Source organism: Trichomycterus rosablanca, chromosome 26 (assembly GCF_030014385.1).
Source record: "Trichomycterus rosablanca isolate fTriRos1 chromosome 26, fTriRos1.hap1, whole genome shotgun sequence".
Taxonomy (NCBI): Eukaryota; Metazoa; Chordata; class Actinopteri; order Siluriformes; family Trichomycteridae; genus Trichomycterus; species Trichomycterus rosablanca.
The window spans coordinates 6,699,008-6,718,527 of record NC_086013.1 but is presented as its reverse complement, the minus strand read 5'-3'; the positions used below and the strand labels follow the sequence as shown (position 1 = coordinate 6,718,527).

The window sequence follows — 19,520 nt, the reverse complement described above, 5'->3', positions numbered from 1 at the left end:
ATATGTATGCATACAAGCTTATCTAGAATATATTTTTGGGTTTATTTGGGACTTTAATCAAATAACATATCCCATAAAGCGGAAGCGACGAAGGAAGGTCAGAGTTGAACTGTCAGTTAGCATGTTAGTGTGTTTTGTCACACAAACGCTAGCTGGGCAACAGCAAAACAGAAGTGTTAATTTATCTCATTTTGACATGTTATGTTTTCAGTTCAGTTGTACTTGGGTGCGCAGGTTTTAAAGAACTGTTAAAGCGAATATTTTTCGTTCAAAGTAATTTGTCTCTTGTCCTCAACATGACTTTTCGACGACCAGATAGCTTAGATGACTTGGGTTATAGGACCAGGGAGGATCCGTCGTTTGCTGGAGGCTATTCGGGAAGGTCGTTTAACAGTTCATCCAATATTGATATTCAGAATTGGGTCACCACTCCTCCAGATATACCTGGTAGCAGAAATCTGCATTTTGGTTATAGCACGCCGCAGAATGAAACGGCACCCGGGGCAGGAGACGACATACAGTCAGTTGCTCCACCACCTGGTAGGTTGGGATAAACATGATTTCACTAAGAACGAAAATGCAGAAAAATATTAAACATGCCACTGAATAATTTGAGGTAAATGTCCACACATTGCTGGCTCTACTTGGCAATACTTTGGGCACAACTTTGTTTTATACTGTGTATTTAACACTTATATTACTTATACGTGTCTTACTTATATTGAAGCTGAAAGACTGGTCTGGCTGCATTCAACACCTGTCTTTTATTGAAAATGATGGCTTATTGTGAAGCTTAATATTTTAAGTTAAGTTAAATATTTTAAAATGGAGCATCGAAGTGTTGTCTCGGGCAGTGATGGGAAATATTTTAGTTTCTCATTAACAACAATTTGTGTCCTCTTTCCTAAAATAATTACAGAGCATTGTATAAAGGACTGTATGTTGTGGTGAAAATGTATCTTTAGGAATATCCTGAGTTTTTATATTCGGTCTCTTTATGCTATAATCCATATAATGCTGTTTTTTTTTTTGATAGTTTAGTACATATATATGTTTATACTGGTTGTGTATTGTTGCCATCTGTTTATACCGATTTTGTAAGAGACTTGCATACAATGCATACTTGTATTACACTAAAAGCATGTTTGGGTTGCAATTATTTTTGCATTGAAAAACAAGAGTTTGTAATGTCTGTACTGCTGACGTGTGAGGCAGTAAAAACACAATGTTCAACACAATCAGTAAGATAAAGCACCTAAATGAAACGTTTGAAATGTTTTGGGGTTACCATTTTGGTGAAATGCTGCTACAGTTGGAAGTCATTGTAACTCATTTTTATCCCTCCGTTAAATGGATCCATGTCAACAAAGTATAATTTTCACCTCTAAACTATTTCATTTTTAAAATTCAAAAATTCAATTTGTTTTTGAAATGGGATGTCCAAAAAGCTCTTGGTCAGGTGTCCAGTACGTTTGGCCATATAGTGTATTTAATATAGCAGTCCAGTGTCGCTGCAGAGAGTTCAAGTTTCCATGTCAGAGTCTCTGTGGTGCTGTTGGTGTCTGGTTGGGTGCTCAGCAAACACATTTGGCATAGTATGAGGAAGGGATTTAGGAAGTATTCAGCCCTCTTACATTTTTTTTTTTTTTTTTTTACACTTTTGTGTGTTTTTTTTGTTTTGTTTTGTTTTTTGAATGCATATACCTGTCATTTGCACCCATCAAGCTACACTTAATCACAAAGCCAAAATTTAAAGTAAAAGATCCATTGCATTGATTTAATGTCACTCAACCTTTTAACAGAATAAACAATACATGTAGGTTTGCTTTTAAAAGCATCACACAGTAAACTGTAATACAGCTGTGTGATGATCGCATTTCATGATTAAATTTGTATTCAGTTCTGACATATTTAGCATTTAATTCTTTAAAATACAAGCATACATGCATGTTTTTTTTCTGTTAAGAGGTCAGGCAATGTTAAATCTATGCAATGGATCTTTTACTTTTCATTTTGGCACATTTTCTGCATGTCAGTCTTAAGCACAGTCGGTGCTTAAGACAGACAGTGCAGTCACAGACAGGCCAGTTCAAGCCCCACCATCGCCAAGTTGCCACTGTTGGGCCCCTGAGCAAGGCCCTTAACCCTTAATTGCTTGAATTGTATTCACTGATAATTGTAAGTCACTTTGGATAAAAGCGTTTGCTTAATGCCGCAAATGTAAAGGTCTCATCTGTATTGCATTTAACATTTTTCACTGTAATGATAGCATTTCAATGTGACAGTCATGTTTGAAACACCGCACGGTGGAAAGCAATAATTTGTGCCTTGATTTAATTTCACAGTCAAATGTAGACATTTCTGATGGAAATACAGCATCAGTGTGTACTGATAATAACCATTTTCAGATTCAGGTTTGTCTGTCTTAGCTATCGCTAGAAATATTCTGTAAAAAGCACTGTGTAACACCTAAATACTTTTATGAATCGCCCCAGCTTTTGCTTTACTACTGCGCTTTAACCTGAAATAAACTAAAAATAGGATGTTTATTTGTATTACTACTAAGGTAACTTAATGAGGTCTAATGTTCTTACTGATTTGAATGGGGTAATTTAAAACAAGTTTAATTCGTTTAAAGTACCAAATGCCTTTGCTCATTCTAGCTCTAACAGGTTAATTTAGGCTAAGTAAGTCTGGAATCTATAGTATCTATAGGCAGATGAGTTTTTGCATTTTAGCACACATTTCAGCATTACTTGGTGGAGACTTTTCCAACAAATCTGATCCAAGAAAATTTCTGAAATCTGAAATTAGGGAAATTTGTTAAGGTCAGTGTTTCCCCTGATATTCCACAATAAAAAAGCAAAGTTGTCTACAGTGATTTAAACTTTTTTGTAGTATGAATGTAAACTCACAACGTAATTAATAATAAAGTATATTAAATAATAGTATATTAAATGCATATTATTTCTTCCTTTGTAAACTTTCAGATCAACTGAACAGATTTGCTGGCTTTGGAATAGGTCTTGCAAGGTAATTTGTGCTCAGTGCACACAATTAAAATACAGTGACAAACATTTATTAAGAATTTTAACAGTATTGTGTTGTTTTTTTTCCTCAGCCTCTTTACAGAAAATGTACTGGCACACCCTTGTATTGTGTTTCGGCGCCAGTGCCAGGTAAGTACCAGAAAATAAAGAAACTTATTATCAGCTCGATTGGCCTGATGGTGGCGTTATAGCATTGCATCAAACTTCTCCTACCCCGTTTGAGAGGCCTTAAAAACCGTGTAGCTCCGTCCTCTTAGATTTTAAACTAATTTGCATTATAAGCAAAATCACAATTTTTTGAGCATAAACTAGTTGGAATTTCTGTACACTGATTCTAAAACTTCAAAGGCACATACCATAGGAGGTTTGTAGGCTATAGCAAAAAATATGGTGTAACTGCAGTGCTAAGTGGTGCTATAACATGCAAAATAATTAGAGTCCTGACCTCAACCCGACAGAACACCTTTCGGATGAATTGCAAGCCAGGCCTTTTCGTCCAACATCAGTGTCTGACCTCACAAATGCGCTTCTGGAAAAATGGTCAAAAATTCCTATAAACACACTCCTAAACCTTGTGAAAAGCCTTCCCAGAAGAGTTAAAGCTGTTATAGCTGCAAAGGGTGGGCCGACATCATATTAAATCCTATGGATTAAGAATGGGATGTCACTCAAGTTCATACGCGTGTGTAGGCAGACGAGCGAACACTTTTGGCAATATAGTGTATATTGTCAGAGCAGCTCTGTGCAATAGAGTTTGGCTGCAGACATGCACTCACAACCAGATGCATTCTCAGCCTTAGTGATGTCACATCACATGCACATACACACTTCTGCCAGAATGGCAGAAACAGCACAGTGACATGTCACCATGTGTTTGTTTCTGGTTAATGAGTCAATCTTTAAACAAATCTTTAAACAGTATTTAATACACCTATTTAATTTTTCATGCAGCGTAGCAGTGACCTTTTTGCTGTTTCTGCTAGTAAAATTTACATGTTATTTCTATTAATGCTGCCCAGAAGTATGATGATTGCAATTTTTTTGTTTATGACGTCATGAATATGCTGACAGTGCATGTCAGGCTGTGAGTGCATGTCTGCAGCCAGATCCTTCTTGTTTTGTGTATTTTTAAGTTAGTTAAACCTCTGTCACTCCCATTCTCAAGAAGCCAGGTTTGCATACAGCCACCCTTATCGGCACATTATGGGCCAATTTCTAATCTGCTTTTTTTAGCCAAGCTTAGAAAGGGTCAATGCATAGCACTGAGGCATCCCTTTTACAGGTTCCTAATGATTTTGTCCTTAATCTGCAGCTATAAATGTTCTACTCCTTTTAAATCTAAGTTCTGAATTTGACACCATTAATCCTGATATACTTATAACCCACCATTCAGCTGTTGGCATTACTAACACTGCCCTTGCCTGGTTCATATACTAAATCACTAATAGATTTCACTTTGTTTCCCTTGGTGAGCAGAATTCTGCTATTAGTGCTGCTACACAAGGTGTTTCCCATGGATTAGTTACTCTATTCCTTTACTCATTTTCTATATATGTTATCCCTTGGTCAGATTATCTGCCATCATGGACTTCATTTTCAGTGTAATGCTGATGACATTCTATTATTATTAGGGCTGTCGAAGTTAACGCGATAATAACGCATTAACGCGATTTCAATTTAACGCGATTAAAAATAATAGTGCCGTTAACGCAAATTCTAGTTAATGTTGAGACTTGACTGGTAAAACTACAACGCTCGGTTACATTATGTTAACAAAAACGTTTTAATGTCGGACTTGCCACCGTTTTTCATTTGCGGTTTGTTAACATAATGTAACCGAGCGTTGTAGTGATGCACTTATAAAGAAATAAATACACGCTATATTCACAAGTTGTCGGGAGCAGAACACTTTTATTAACTTATTCTGTTAAGGTACCAAATACCGGAAAGCTGAGTCAAGCACGTTAGTCCATGCACTATGGAAGCCCCAAAGGGTCAAAACACACTCACTTCGTGTAGAAACGGCCATCAAACCATTGTCACAATACAACCACAGAAAAGTCTGTTACAATAACTATGCCTTATCCCACCTAAAGCACCGCTGATCTAAATGTTTGCTGATGGAGAAATTCTAAACTACAATCTGACATTTACTGCCTAGTATGTGAGTGAATAAAACTCCCTTACAGTTTTCTCTTGTCCCAGCAGTTTTTAACATCAGTACATTTAGCATAAAATGTGTTCACCATTTTAATTGTAACATTTCACTTAAAAATCCTTGTTTTCTATAACATTTACACAGATTTTTTTTAATGCGATTAATCGCGATTAACTATATGAAATTCTGATATTAATCGCGATTAAAAATTTTAATCGTTTGACAGCCCTAATTATTATACTATAATTATTCTTATTATTATTTTTCTTATTGTTGTTGTTGTTATTAACTGTGGTTTTTGGTGCTTTTGTTAACTAAAACCTTTTTAATGGTGGTCTGTTTCAGGTCAATTACCATGCTAGATGCTACCACCTGTCACCATTGTCTGCTCTTAATGTGATGTATAACATCACGAAAACTCAGGTAACAAAGGCTCTATACCTTTTATATGCAAGTTACAATTGTAGAATTCAGGTCCCTAACCATATTGACATTCTTAAGCACCTGCATTTAGTTTCTTCATCCAATGCATCTGAAACAAGTACTTGCTACAAGATGTGTTACCTACAGGGTATACAAATAAACCAAATCTGTGGGTTTTGGAAAATATTTAGTTTTAACCATATTGTAGGGGTGGATATTACCAGCTCAGTCACTGGTACCTTTTTATTTCAACAGTTAATTTGTAAGGGTTAAATACTCAAAAGCACATGCAAAATGACTGCTGTGCGATACACATAATTACAGCTACATTTGGAAATATTTAACTCCCAAAGAAAATAAAGAATTATAACTAAAAATATTCTAGACAGTTTATTTTGATTTAAATTAAGTTTTTATCAGTTAAATAATACAGTAAAAGAACAAAGGAAAGAAATGATGTTTTACTTTAGATTTGCAGAGTATCTTGTCAATACTGCCACATCACAGTTATTTAACCCCTACATAATATTGCTGATCCTAAAACCTACTGCTGTATGAAAGTTGAGTTAGAACATACAGTGGGGCCAAAAAGTATTTAGTCAGCCACTGATTGTGCAAGTTCTCCTACTTAGAAAGATGAGAGAGGTCTGTAATTTTCATCATAGGTACACTTCAACTATGAGAGACAAAATGAGAAAAAAAAATCCAGGAAATCACATTGCAGGATTTTTAAAGAATTTATTTGTAAATTATGGTGGAAAATAAGTATTTGGTCAATAACAAAAGTTCAACTCAATACTTTGTAACATAACCTTTGTTGGCAATGACAAAGGTCAAACGTTTCCTGTAAGTCTTCACCAGGTTTGCACACACTGTAGCTGGTATTTTGGCCCATTCCTCCATGCAGATCTCCTCTAGAGCAGTGATGTTTTGGGGCTGTCGCTGGGCAACACAGACTTTCAACTCCCTCCACAAATTTTAGGCCACTCCAGGACCTTGAAATGCTTTTTACGGAGCCACTCCTTCGTTGCCCGAGCGGTGTGTTTGGGATCATTGTCATGCTGGAAGACCCAGCCACGTTTCATCTTCAATGCTCTCACTGATGGAAGGAGGTTTTGGCTTAAAATCTCACGATACATGGCCCCGTTCATTCTTCCCTTAACACGGATCAGTCGTCCTGTCCCCTTTGCAGAAAAACAGCCCCAAAGCATGATGTTTCCACCCCCATGCTTCACAGTAGGTATGGTGTCCTTGGGATGCAACTCAGCATTCTTCTTCCTCCAAACACGACGAGTTGAGTTTTTACCAAAAAGTTCCATTTTGGTTTCATCTGACCACATGATATTCTCCCAATCCTCTTCTGGATCATCCATATGCTCTCTGGCAAACTTCAGACGGGCCTGGACATGTACTGGCTTAAGCAGGGGGACACGCCTGGCACTGCAGGATTTGAGTCCCTCTCTGGCGTAGTGTGTTACTGATGGTAGCCTTTGTACTTTGGTCCCAGCTCTCTGCAGGTCATTCATCAGGTCCCTCCGTGTAGTTCTGGGATTTTTGCTCACTGTTCTCATGATCATTTTGACCCCACGGGATGAGATCTTGCGTGGGGCCCCAGATCGAGGGAGATTATCAATGGTCTTGTATGTCTTCCATTTTCTTACAATTGCTCCCACAGTTGATTTATTCACACCAACCTGCTTGCCTATTGTAGATTCACTCTTCCCAGTCTGGTGCAGGTCTACAATTTTCTTCCTGGTGTCCTTCGACAGCTCTTTGGTCTTGGCCATGGTTGAGTTTTTTCTGACTGTTTGAGGCTGTGGACAGGTGTCTTTTATACAGATAACGAGGTCAAACAGGTGCCATTAATACAGGTAACGAGTGGAGGACAGAAGAGCTTCTTAAAGAAGTTACAGGTCTGTGAGAGCCAGAAATCTTGCTTGTTTGTGGGTGACCAAATGCTTATTTTCCACCATAATTTTCAAATAAATTCTTTAAAAATCCTACAATGTGATTTCCTGGATTTTTTTTCCTCATTTTGTCTCTCATAGTTGAAGTGTACCTATGATGAAAATTACAGACCTCATCTTTCTAAGTAGGAGAACTTGCACAATCAGTGGCTGACTAAATACTTTTTGGCCCCACTGTAAGTAACCCATTGGGGAATCGATAATGAATCTTAATTTGCTTCAGTTTTGATATGTTATATAAACAACATCCAGAGATGTGTTCAAGATGTCTTGCAACCATGGTGAAAACTATGATGCTGCCACCCTCATGATTTGGGATCATTTTCTTTGGCTTGCAAGCATCCCGCTTTTCCTTCATATACTGTACAATGATGGTCATTATGGCCATCATAATTTCATTTCTCCAAAAAGTAAGATCTATGTGCAGTTACAAACTGTAACTTGGCTTTTTTTTGTGCTGGTTTTGGAGCACTGGCATTTTCTTCTGTAAATACTGTATTTAGAAATCTATTTAATCAGTAAATCAAATTTATTTTTTTTATATTTATCCAGCCTTGTGGTTGGGGGAATCATTTGATGGCAAACAGGCTAAGACAAAAGGACCACTGGTATCATTCAGGAATCCACCATATATGCAGGAGAACCTATATAAATTTTACTTGTACTGACAAATCAACAACAAATGTAACAGACATTACTTTTCTCTCTTACAGGGTCCAAAGGCTCTTTGGAAAGGTATGGGTAGCACTTTTGTGGTCCAGGGAGTGACGCTTGGGACTGAGGGCATAATCAGTGAATGTACTCCATTGCCAAGGCAAGCAAAACGTAACATTTATAACGTGCTCTGGGCTCTAGACAAAGTCTTTTTCAAGGAAATTACAGTTTGTTTTAGCAATACAACAGGAGCTTACTCCAAGTCTGCTTTCTACCTATATTTTTTTAATATTAACATCAATGTGAGCTCGGGTGGCTTAGCGGTAAAACATGCTGGCACACCAGAGCTGACATCTCGAGCTCGCGAGGCCAGGCGCTTATACGGACAATGACTGGCTTGTCCAAGGTTGGGAACTGCTGCAATTACTGCCTCGGCTGGCTGAACGATGGTGCCTGCACAGAGACGGGATAATCAGGAGATCAGTCTGTGACTCTTCATAGCCTACATGATACTGATGCCCATACAAGAAGATTGGGAGAAAATTTTTGAAAAAAAAATTAAAAAAAAAAAAATTAATGAAATACAAATTTGGCTCATTATTTAATGTTGTAGTAGACAGTCGGGGACATGGCATATCTGCCTCGAACCTGCTTACCCATAACAAAGCTCTAACCACACCTGTTCGAACATTTTTACTAACCCATCTTCAAAGTTAGTCATTGATTTTAGGAGCTTTTGGTTTTAGGAGAGTTCTTTTAAGTGTTTCCATTGCCTTTACGTGGTCTGATTAAAAAAGCTCTCAAATGACACAAAGTACACATGATATACAGTGTATCACAAAAGTGAGTACACCCCTCACATTTCTGCAGATATTTAAGTATATCTTTTCATGGGACAACACTGACAAAATGACACTTTGACACAATGAAAAGTAGTCTGTGTGCAGCTTATATAACAGTGTAAATTTATTCTTCCCTCAAAATAACTCAATATACAGCCATTAATGTCTAAACCACCGGCAACAAAAGTGAGTACACCCCTTAGTGAAAGTTCCTGAAGTGTCAATATTTTGTGTGCTCACCATTATTTCCCAGAACTGCCTTAACTCTCCTGGGCATGGAGTTTACCAGAGCTTCACAGGTTGCCACTGGAATGCTTTTCCACTCCTCCACTCACGGAGCTGGCGGATATTCGAGACTTTGCGCTCCTCCACCTTCCGCTTGAGGATGGCCCAAAGATGTTCTATTGGGTTTAGGTCTGGAGACATGCTTGGCCAGTCCATCACCTTTACCCTCAGCCTCTTCAATAAAGCAGTGGTCGTCTTAGAGGTGTGTTTGGGGTCATTATCATGCTGGAACACTGCCCTGCGACCCAGTTTCCGGAGGGAGGGGATCATGCTCTGCTTCAGTATTTCACAGTACATATTGGAGTTCACGTGTCCCTCAACGAAATGTAACTCCCCAACACCTGCTGCACTCATGCAGCCCCAGACCATGGCATTCCCAGCACCATGCTTGACTGTAGGCATGACACACTTATCTTTGTACTCCTCACCTGATTGCCGCCACACATGCTTGAGACCATCTGAACCAAACAAATTAATCTTGGTCTCATCAGACCATAGGACATGGTTCCAGTAATCCATGTCCTTTGTTGACATGTCTTCAGCAAACTGTTTGCGGGCTTTCTTGTGTAGAGACTTCAGAAGAGGCTTCGTTCTGGGGTGACAGCCATGCAGACCAATTTGATGTAGTGTGCGGCGTATGGTCTGAGCACTGACAGGCTGACCCCCCACCTTTTCAATCTCTGCAGCAATGCTGACAGCACTCCTGCGCCTATCTTTCAAAGACAACAGTTGGATGTGACGCTGAGCACGTGCACTCAGCTTCTTTGGACGACCAACACGAGGTCTGTTCTGAGTGGACCCTGCTCTTTTAAAACGCTGGATGATCTTGGCCACTGTGCTGCAGCTCAGTTTCAGGGTGTTGGCAACCTTCTTGTAGCCTTGGCCATCTTCATGTAGCGCAACAATTCGTCTTTTAAGATCCTCAGAGAGTTCTTTGCCATGAGGTGCCATGTTGGAACTTTCAGTGACCAGCATGAGAGAGTGTGAGAGCTGTACTACTAAATTGAACACACCTGCTCCCTATGCACACCTGAGACCTAGTAACACTAACAAATCACATGACATTTTGGAGGGAAAATGACAAGCAGTGCTCAATTTGGACATTTAGGGGTGTAGTCTCTTAGGGGTGTACTCACTTTTGTTGCCGGTGGTTTAGACATTAATGGCTGTATATTGAGTTATTTTGAGGGAAGAATAAATTTACACTGTTATATAAGCTGCACACAGACTACTTTTCATTGTGTCAAAGTGTCATTTTGTCAGTGGTGTCCCATGAAAAGATATACTTAAATATCTGCAGAAATGTGAGGGGTGTACTCACTTTTGTGATACACTGTAGATTCAGGGCCGGCGCTAGGGGGGGCTGAGGGGGGCATTGCCCCCCCAAATTGTGTCTTTGCCCCCCCAAGCAAATGCAAGCAACGGCTATTTTTAAAATTATCTCTGAACCAATCACAAAAATGCATTTTGTTTTACAGTGTGAAGATATTTCCTTGCTTATTCCTGATTGGCTCTTTGAGTCATATAAAAATCGGCAGACTGCCCCAAACAGTTCAGTTCGGCAGTATATGTTCTGTTAGTGTGAGCGAGAGGCAGGTATACTGGTAAACACTTTTTTTTTTTACAGAATTAGTATTCTTTTGTTTTCTTTATATTTTAATTTCCCAATAATATAAATATTCTCACTCATTCCTATTTCCACGTTTGAATATTCTCAGTCTGTGTGTAGGTACATTTGTCAGCTTTGACTTAAATTAGTATTAAAGCCTTTCAAGAAATAGAGTTGTTCTATTAGTAATGGCAATTTAATTAAGGGGGCGTATTAAAATGAAATACAATTAGATAATCTTTTTTCTCCATTTACATAATCAACATGTATTTTTTAATCATTGGGTTTTAAGTTTAAGTTCGAAAACATGCATTTTTATTTCTTTACCTCATACATCACTTTAAGCCAGTATCAATAGCTTGGCTGTCATCATTCATGCACAAATCAAGCCTTGAATATATTTCTGGCTTCAAAAACATGACTATCAACATGCCCCCTCATTAGGTTTTACTGCCCCCCCAAGCAAAGCAGTCCAGAACCGGGGCTGTATAGATTGTTCATTTGTATTTCTGCCTTTTTTGTACCCCCCTTCGACCAATCTGGTTATTTTCAGTATCCAACTACAATTCTTTTATCACTTGCACCACTAAACACTGACCAGACAGCAGAGGCTGCTATTGCAGCAAAAGCTCAAAAAGTGCTCAAACTGTTGTGGTGGGCTGGTGTATTAGACTACAACCACAATAAAATAGACTCAAATCACAAACAATACTAAAATAACTTTCTCTAGAATTGCCTCGGAATTATCCTGCTACCATTTTGTAACTGAAAAGTGTAAAGCATATTATACATACTACAGGTTATTAATTGCAAACAGAGCTGCACAGTTAAATTACATTGATTGCCAATTAACAGCATGTGTCAGCTGTTAAAGAGCTCTAACAATCGGCACACTGATCTGTGAGTTAAAATAAGGCAACTAACAGTTCCAAAGAGGTCAAATAGTCATTGTACAAAATCAGGTGCATTAGTCACAATACCTACAAGACAATTAAAGGGGGATATTAAATTAAGAGTGTAACTTTAATATAATACATTAAAGTAAAACTTTTCCCCTAAGGAATTCTGCTGACTGTTCTTAAAAGCTGTAAGTAAAAAGTTAAACAGTTTTTCCAAATTGGTTTTAAAAGAACTAACGGTAGGAATTTTTTTTTTTTTTTTGCAAACATGGCCATTGGTCTGTGCTAGGAAACAGTCATTTTGGGATTTCCCCATTGGTCCGAGACTTGTGTAATGGCTATCTGAGTTTGAGTCAAAAATAGCTTATCTGGTTATAAAGCTCCATAGTTTACTAAAGAAATAGGCAGGCCATTAATATGCAAGAATGTAATTTGGAACAATTTGATTGAAATGTAACTAAATCTTAGAATATGTACAGATTAAACATAATACATCCAAAAGTTTGTTAATTGTGTTTTAATCAGTCTATAAGTTCATTATTTATTGTTCCAAATTCTCCTTTACATTCAGTATGGAAAAATGGTTGTTACATGTATACATCAACTGTTATAATAATGACAATAAATCTAAAAAGTCTAAAAAGTGACTAAGTTGTAAAAATACTTTAAATGCAGTTGTTGTATCCCTCCATAGGCAAAGTAGTAGGTATTTAGATATATGCAACATGTGTGAAAAGACAGAGAAAGCCAATGAATATATGATTAATACTTTTTTTTCCTCTGTTGAATTGTGGCTGTTTAATGCCTACAAGACCCAGGTTCCCTGACATGATGAATAAAAAGAACTTTAAAATGTGCACAGTTATCAGAAATGATTAACAATTCAACAATGCTCTCCAGCTGGTAAAACAACTTTAAATATGCTGGCATTCTGATTTAAATCAAATTGGAACTATGTACAGGTCCTTCTCAAAAAATTAGCATATTGTGATAAAGTTCATTATTTTCCATAATGTAATGATAAAAATTAAACTTTCATATATTTTAGATTCATTGCACACCAACTGAAATATTTCAGGTCTTTTATTGTTTTAATACTGATGATTTTGGCATACAGCTCATGAAAACCCAAAATTCCTATCTCAAAAAATTAGCATATTTCATCCGACCAATAAAAGAAAAGTGTTTTTAATACAAAAAAAGTCAACCTTCAAATAATTATGTTCAGTTATGCACTCAATACTTGGTCGGGAATCCTTTTGCAGAAATGACTGCTTCAATGCGGCGTGGCATGGAGGCAATCAGCCTGTGGCACTGCTGAGGTGTTATGCAGGCCCAGGATGCTTCGATAGCGGCCTTAAGCTCATCCAGAGTGTTGGGTCTTGTGTCTCTCAACTTTCTCTTCACAATATCCCACAGATTCTCTATGGGGTTCAGGTCAGGAGAGTTGGCAGGCCAATTGAGCACAGTAATACCATGGTCAGTAAACCATTCACCAGTGGTTTTGGCACTGTGAGCAGGTGCCAGGTCGTGCTGAAAAATGAAATCTTCATCTCCATAAAGCTTTTCAGCAGATGGAAGCATGAAGTGCTCCAAAATCTCCTGATAGCTAGCTGCATTGACCCTGCCCTTGATAAAACACAGTGGACCAACACCAGCAGCTGACATGGCACCCCAGACCATCACTGACTGTGGGTACTTGACACTGGACTTCAGGCATTTTGGCATTTCCTTCTCCCCAGTCTTCCTCCAGACTCTGGCACCTTGATTTCCGAAAACAGTACTTTGGACCACTGAGCAACAGTCCAGTGCTGCTTCTCTGTAGCCCAGGTCAGGCGCTTCTGCCGCTGTTTCTGGTTCAAAAGTGGCTTGACCTGGGGAATGCGGCACCTGTAGCCCATTTCCTGCATACGCCTGTGCACGGTGGCTCTGGATGTTTCTACTCCAGACTCAGTCCACTGCTTCCGCAGGTCCCCCAAGGTCTGGAATCGGCACTTCTCCACATTCTTCCTCAGGGTCCGGTCACCTCTTCTCGTTGTGCAGCGTTTTCTGCCACACTTTTTCCTTCCCACAGACTTCCCACTGAGGTGCCTTGATACAGCACTCTGGGAACAGCCTATTCGTTCAGAAATTTCTTTCTGTGTCTTACCCTCTTGCTTGAGGGTGTCAATGATGGCCTTCTGGACAGCAGTCAGGTCGGCAGTCTTACCCATGATTGCAGTTTTGAGTAATGAACCAGGCTGGGAGTTTTTAAAAGCCTCAGGAATCTTTTGCAGGTGTTTAGAGTTAATTTGTTGATTCAGATGATTAGGTTAATAGCTCGTTTAGAGAACCTTTTCATGATATGCTAATTTTTTGAGATAGGAATTTTGGGTTTTCATGAGCTGTATGCCAAAATCATCAGTATTAAAACAATAAAAGACCTGAAATATTTCAGTTGGTGTGCAATGAATCTAAAATATATGAAAGTTTAATTTTTATCATTACATTATGGAAAATAATGAACTTTATCACAATATGCTAATTTTTTGAGAAGGACCTGTATATATGGTACAATCGCCACATGTGCCTGTTGGGTACTTGAGTATAACTGATGTACTGTATTTCTTTTTTGATTACAGGGAGTTGCCACAAAAATGGAATCCAAAACAAATTGTGGGGCATTTCGTGCTGAAAGGGTAAACAGCTTATTCACCAAACATCAAACAGTATTTATAAGATTAAAGTAATATTTCTGCCCTGTATTAGGGATGTCATTATTCAATTCCAATAGCAAGGCTTGGAGTATAGCCAATACTCTGTTGCTGTCTTATGTGGATATTCTGTAAAGTGTTATTCCATTATACACATGTTTACTGGATGAAAAATATCAGTGGATCAGATTGGGAAATATTCCTCATTTAATCTGATACAAATTCAGCTATTTAGAAACATACAGTATAAGGTTGAGATAACGCTAATACACATTGTGGTCTGCTTTTCAGGATCGGATTTGTATTTGATGTTTACATAGCCTTTAAAAAAAATACATAACCCTGGTTTTGTGCATGTGATTTGTTCATATTGTTTTTAATTACACCTAGTAAACAATGTGTCTATTGTATCTAGTGTCTAGTGTGTGTATTTGTATAGTTTCAGCATTAGTAGATATAGCACATTATTATGCCAGAAATAGGCAGTGTTTAGGCTAAATAAAATCAAGACATTAAAACCTTCGATGACCAAGTTATATGTTTGCTCATCCAAAAATAAATAATTTAAACTAAGGCTTGTTTTATTTTAATTTTTTTATTAAAAAATCTTTGTGGTGTTTTTTCTGTTTCTGTTAAGGTCTAGAAATTGTAAATAGGGAATTCCTAGCATTTGACATTTTAACAATTTGTCATCCTCTTATCTCACACTGTTTAAAGTTTTCACGTTGTGTTTTTTTTCCCTGCAGCTTAACGTATGTGGTTGCAATGCCATTTTACTCAGCAAGCCTAATTGAAACTGTCCAGGTAAGTTGTGTAGTTTTGTACATTGAGTAAATGCACTCTGTCTACAGTTAAACTATATCAAGCAAATTACACATATAATGTCAAACATAATTAAACTGTCAAATTATTTTTTTTTATTATTCTTAAATAATTTTTTTATTTAACTTAAATTCAGCTAGATCTGTGCTTTAATAACATGTTGCTTTTATTTGAATACTGGTCTTTTATTGCAAATACTTTTTTGCCATCTTTATTTTTTTAATTTGTTTCTGTTAGCAATAAGTTTTCCTTATTCATTCATTAATTTCTATATTTACCTTTCTAGAGCGAGATTATTCGTGACAATCCTGGCATCCTGGACTGTGTGAAGGAGGGACTCGGGCGTGTCTTGGGCCTGGGTGTGCCCCACAGCAAGCGCCTCTTGCCTTTGTGGGCGCTGGTCTTTCCCACTGTTGTGCATGGCATCTTTCATTACATCTTAAGCTTCAGTGTGCAGAAGCTGGTACTCTATATGTTGCGCCGCCACAGCAGCATAGGATCGCCCAAGCGCCCAGGTGCCGAGTCTAGTTCAGATGTTGTACAGAACATGCTAGATGCTTACTTTCCTGAGCTCATTGCTAGCTTTGTGGCTAACCTCTTTACTGATGTGCTACTGTTTCCTCTGGAGACAGTTTTGCACAGGCTACATGTCCAGGGAACTCGCACCATCATTGATAACACTGACTTAGGCTTTGAGGTGTTTCCGATTAATACTCAGTATGAGGGGATGAGGGACTGTATAAACATAATGCACCGAGAGGAGGGCCTGCTAGGCTTCTACAAAGGCTTTGGCACTGTCATGATACAGTATTCACTACATGCAGCAGTGCTACAGATTACCAAAATAATTTATTCAACTCTACTGCGAAATGCCTAAATGAAAATAATAAAATATTAGATTTTTAGTGCCTCATTTTTGTGATGTGGTAGGGCCTTCAAAGAACATAATTCCAACAACCGTGACCTAAATACTATTGTATGTAATGTTACTTTATTTAACCATTAGTAGACTTGCATGTGGCATTCAGTGTGTCATTGGTATAAAGGTTAAATATTTTACTGTTTAATAATGGCACAATTAAAATACCCAGCTAATTATACTTTGTTCTACTGCATAGAAAAATCATCATGTGGTTTCTACCGCTTTTTACTTCCAATTTGTCCTCTTTTAGTATCTAATTCTGTCATTGTGCACAATTTTGAACTGTTATTGCAATGTTTTTAAGGCTCTTCCATATTGTGTAAATATTTATTGTTCATAAAAAAAGTATGAGATTGTAAATGTAATTTAGTTATGCACTCAAAATTTGTTTTAATAATGCATTTAATTTTTCACCATCTTTCTTTAATGCAGCCCCATAAGTAAAAAGTGCTACACATCAAAAGCTGATACATAACTATTCTGTTTCAAAACAATACAATGTGACAGCAGCACTTCTAGAAAAGTCTTTTAGCTGCACTTTATAAAAAGCTAGCTACACTGGGTATTGTGATTAAAATAAATGGATGTTACTGTTGTGTAGAAAATTTTTCCATTTTGCTGCTGTGCTTTTGCAGAACCTGGATACTTTCTCATAATTGATTGAACCATTAATTCTGCTCCCTACCAGAATATCACAAGTTATTGCACACATTTCATTGTAGTTGATAATTAGGTTTAGGGAGGGGCAATTTTTTTCCCCACATGGATAATATAGGTTTTAAACAAATCTTTGTCTACAGTAAGTGGAATAATCATTTAAAAGCTGCAATGTTTGCTTGTGTTGTCTTTATCTTATAATAAACCTAGTTGAAAGATCTGAAAATTTTAAAGGTGACAAATAGGTGAAAACAGAATAAATTGGGAAGGGTCAAATACTCTTTCCAAATCTCTGTAGCATAAATACAGTTTTATATTTGTGTGTACAAATACATCTATTAAGTTTACTAGCCACTAATCACTTGGGTTTTACAATGCTTTCTTTCATTCACAATAGCACAAGGTCTTTATTGGCACTGTTACGGTCTGTACATAACCAGTACATTTCTCATCTACAACCCCAAATCAGAAAAAGTTGGGACAGCATGGAACATGCAAATAATAAAACACAGAGTTTCTTAAATTTTTTGCAGACAGTATGAATCTGAGATATTTCATGTTTCGTCTGGTAAACTTTCATTTATTAATAAACATCCATTCCTGCATTTCAGGCCTGCAACACAATACAAGTAAAAGTTCAAATAAAAGTTGGGACAGTAAAGCATTTACCACTTTGTAATGTTGTCATTCCTTTTCACCACACTTAAAAGACGTTTTGACACTGAGAATACCAAGCGATTTAGTGTTTCAGGTTTTATTTTGTCCCATTCTTCCTGCAAACACCTTTGTCTTAAGATGTGCAACAGTACGGGGCCATTGCTGTCACATTTTTCATTTTAAAATTCTCCACAGATTCTCTGTTGGCTACAGATCAGGACTGCAGGCAGGCCAGTTCAGTATCCCTACCCTCTTCCATTGCAGCCATGCCTTTGTAATGTGTGCAGCATGCAGTTTTGCATTGCCTTGTTGAAAAATGCATGCATGTCCCTGGAAAAGATGACGTCTTGAAGGCAGCATATGTTGCTCTAAGATCTCAATGTACTCTGCATTAATGCTGCCATCACAGAAGTGTAAATGACCTTTGCCAAGGGCACTGACACAGGCCCATACTATGACAGACCCTGGCTTTTGGACTTGTTCCTGATAACAGTCTGGATGGTCCTTTTTGTCTTTGGTCCAAAGCACACAGCGTCCATTTTCCCCAAAAAAGACCAGGAATGCTGATTCATCCGACCACAATACACATTTCCACTGTGTGATGGTCCATCCTAAATGCCTCTGAGCCCAGAGAAGTTGACGCCGCTTCTGGACATGGTTAACATAAAGCTTCTTTTTTGCATAGTAAAATTTTAAGCTGCATTTGTGCATGTAACTCTGTATTGTAGTGCTTGACAAAGGTTTGCCAAAGTAATCTCTTGGCCATGTGGTTATATCAGCTATTGTTGAGTGGCAGTTCTTGATACAGTGTCATCTGAGAGATCGAAGATCATGGGTGTTCAGGTTAAGCTTGCGCCCTTGGCCTTTACGCACTGAAATTCCTCCTGATTTCTTGAATCGTTTAATGATATTATGCACTGTAGAGGGAGAAATATGCAAATTCCTTCCAATCTTTCTTTGAGGTACATTGTTTTTAAACATTTCAATCATTTTCTCACACATTTGTTGACAAACTGGAGATCCTCTGATCATCTTTGCTCATCAAAGACTCCTGGAAGCTACTTTTGTACCAAACCATGATTACAGAGAGGACATCACCTGTTTGGAATCACATCATTATTTAGTTTTTTCACCTCCCAACTTTTTTGGAATCTGTTGCAGGCCTGAAATGCAGGAATGGAGGTATATTAACAAATGAAATGAAGCTGAGCAGACAAAACATGAAATATCTTGTGTTCAAACTGCCTGCAATGAAATAAAAGTCAAAGTAAATGTAAGGAACACTGCATTTTTATTTTATTTGCATTTTTCATACTGTCCCAACATTTTCTGATTTGGGGTTGTATTACACATTTAAAGACAAAGAGTCTAAGCAATGTTTTAATTACACATACTAACAGTTAACTTTATCTACAGATGTCTCTTGTGACAGAGGAAAAATGTGCAAGCCTAAAATGAGCTTAAATTTTTTAATATAAATATAGCTGCAAATGGCAATTAGCCCAGTGAGGCCCAATACAGTACAAATTTGGCATAGTCTTGAAGTCTTATTTTGTTCATGAGACTCAAATTTGGTCTCAACTGGACAAAGTATTCACGCTCTAAAATTTGTATGATATTGCATGTTATGCAAATTAGCTAAATATGTGGGTGGAGCTATATGGTTCTTGAGGCTTTTTGCAGGGCATGAGACAAGTAATCGGGAAAGAAAGAATCTCTACCCAAACGAAGTAAAACATATGAACCTTAAACTTTGACGCTATGCTATGGTGCCACCATTAGGCCAATTTAGCTGAGCTTGAGCATCTGAGTAGCAGGAGGATATACTACCCATTGACCAAGTTTGATCTGTGTGGCAGGTCAAATACTTCCTGCAATCTGA

General features: G+C 37.8%; 1 protein-coding gene across 1 annotated transcript; it reads left to right on the top strand.

The window, feature by feature from the left end:
* The first annotated feature begins 158 nt into the window (after nt 1-158).
* On the top strand, nt 159-17,647 carry slc25a46 (solute carrier family 25 member 46). Its single transcript, XM_062988571.1, has 8 exons — nt 159-540; nt 2,991-3,033; nt 3,122-3,179; nt 5,554-5,631; nt 8,312-8,412; nt 14,509-14,565; nt 15,327-15,384; nt 15,689-17,647. The coding sequence occupies exons 1-8, from the start codon at nt 297-299 to the stop codon at nt 16,277-16,279; spliced, it is 1,230 nt and encodes a 409-aa protein (XP_062844641.1). The 5' UTR covers nt 159-296; the 3' UTR covers nt 16,280-17,647.
* Nucleotides 17,648-19,520: the final 1,873 nt, after the last annotated feature.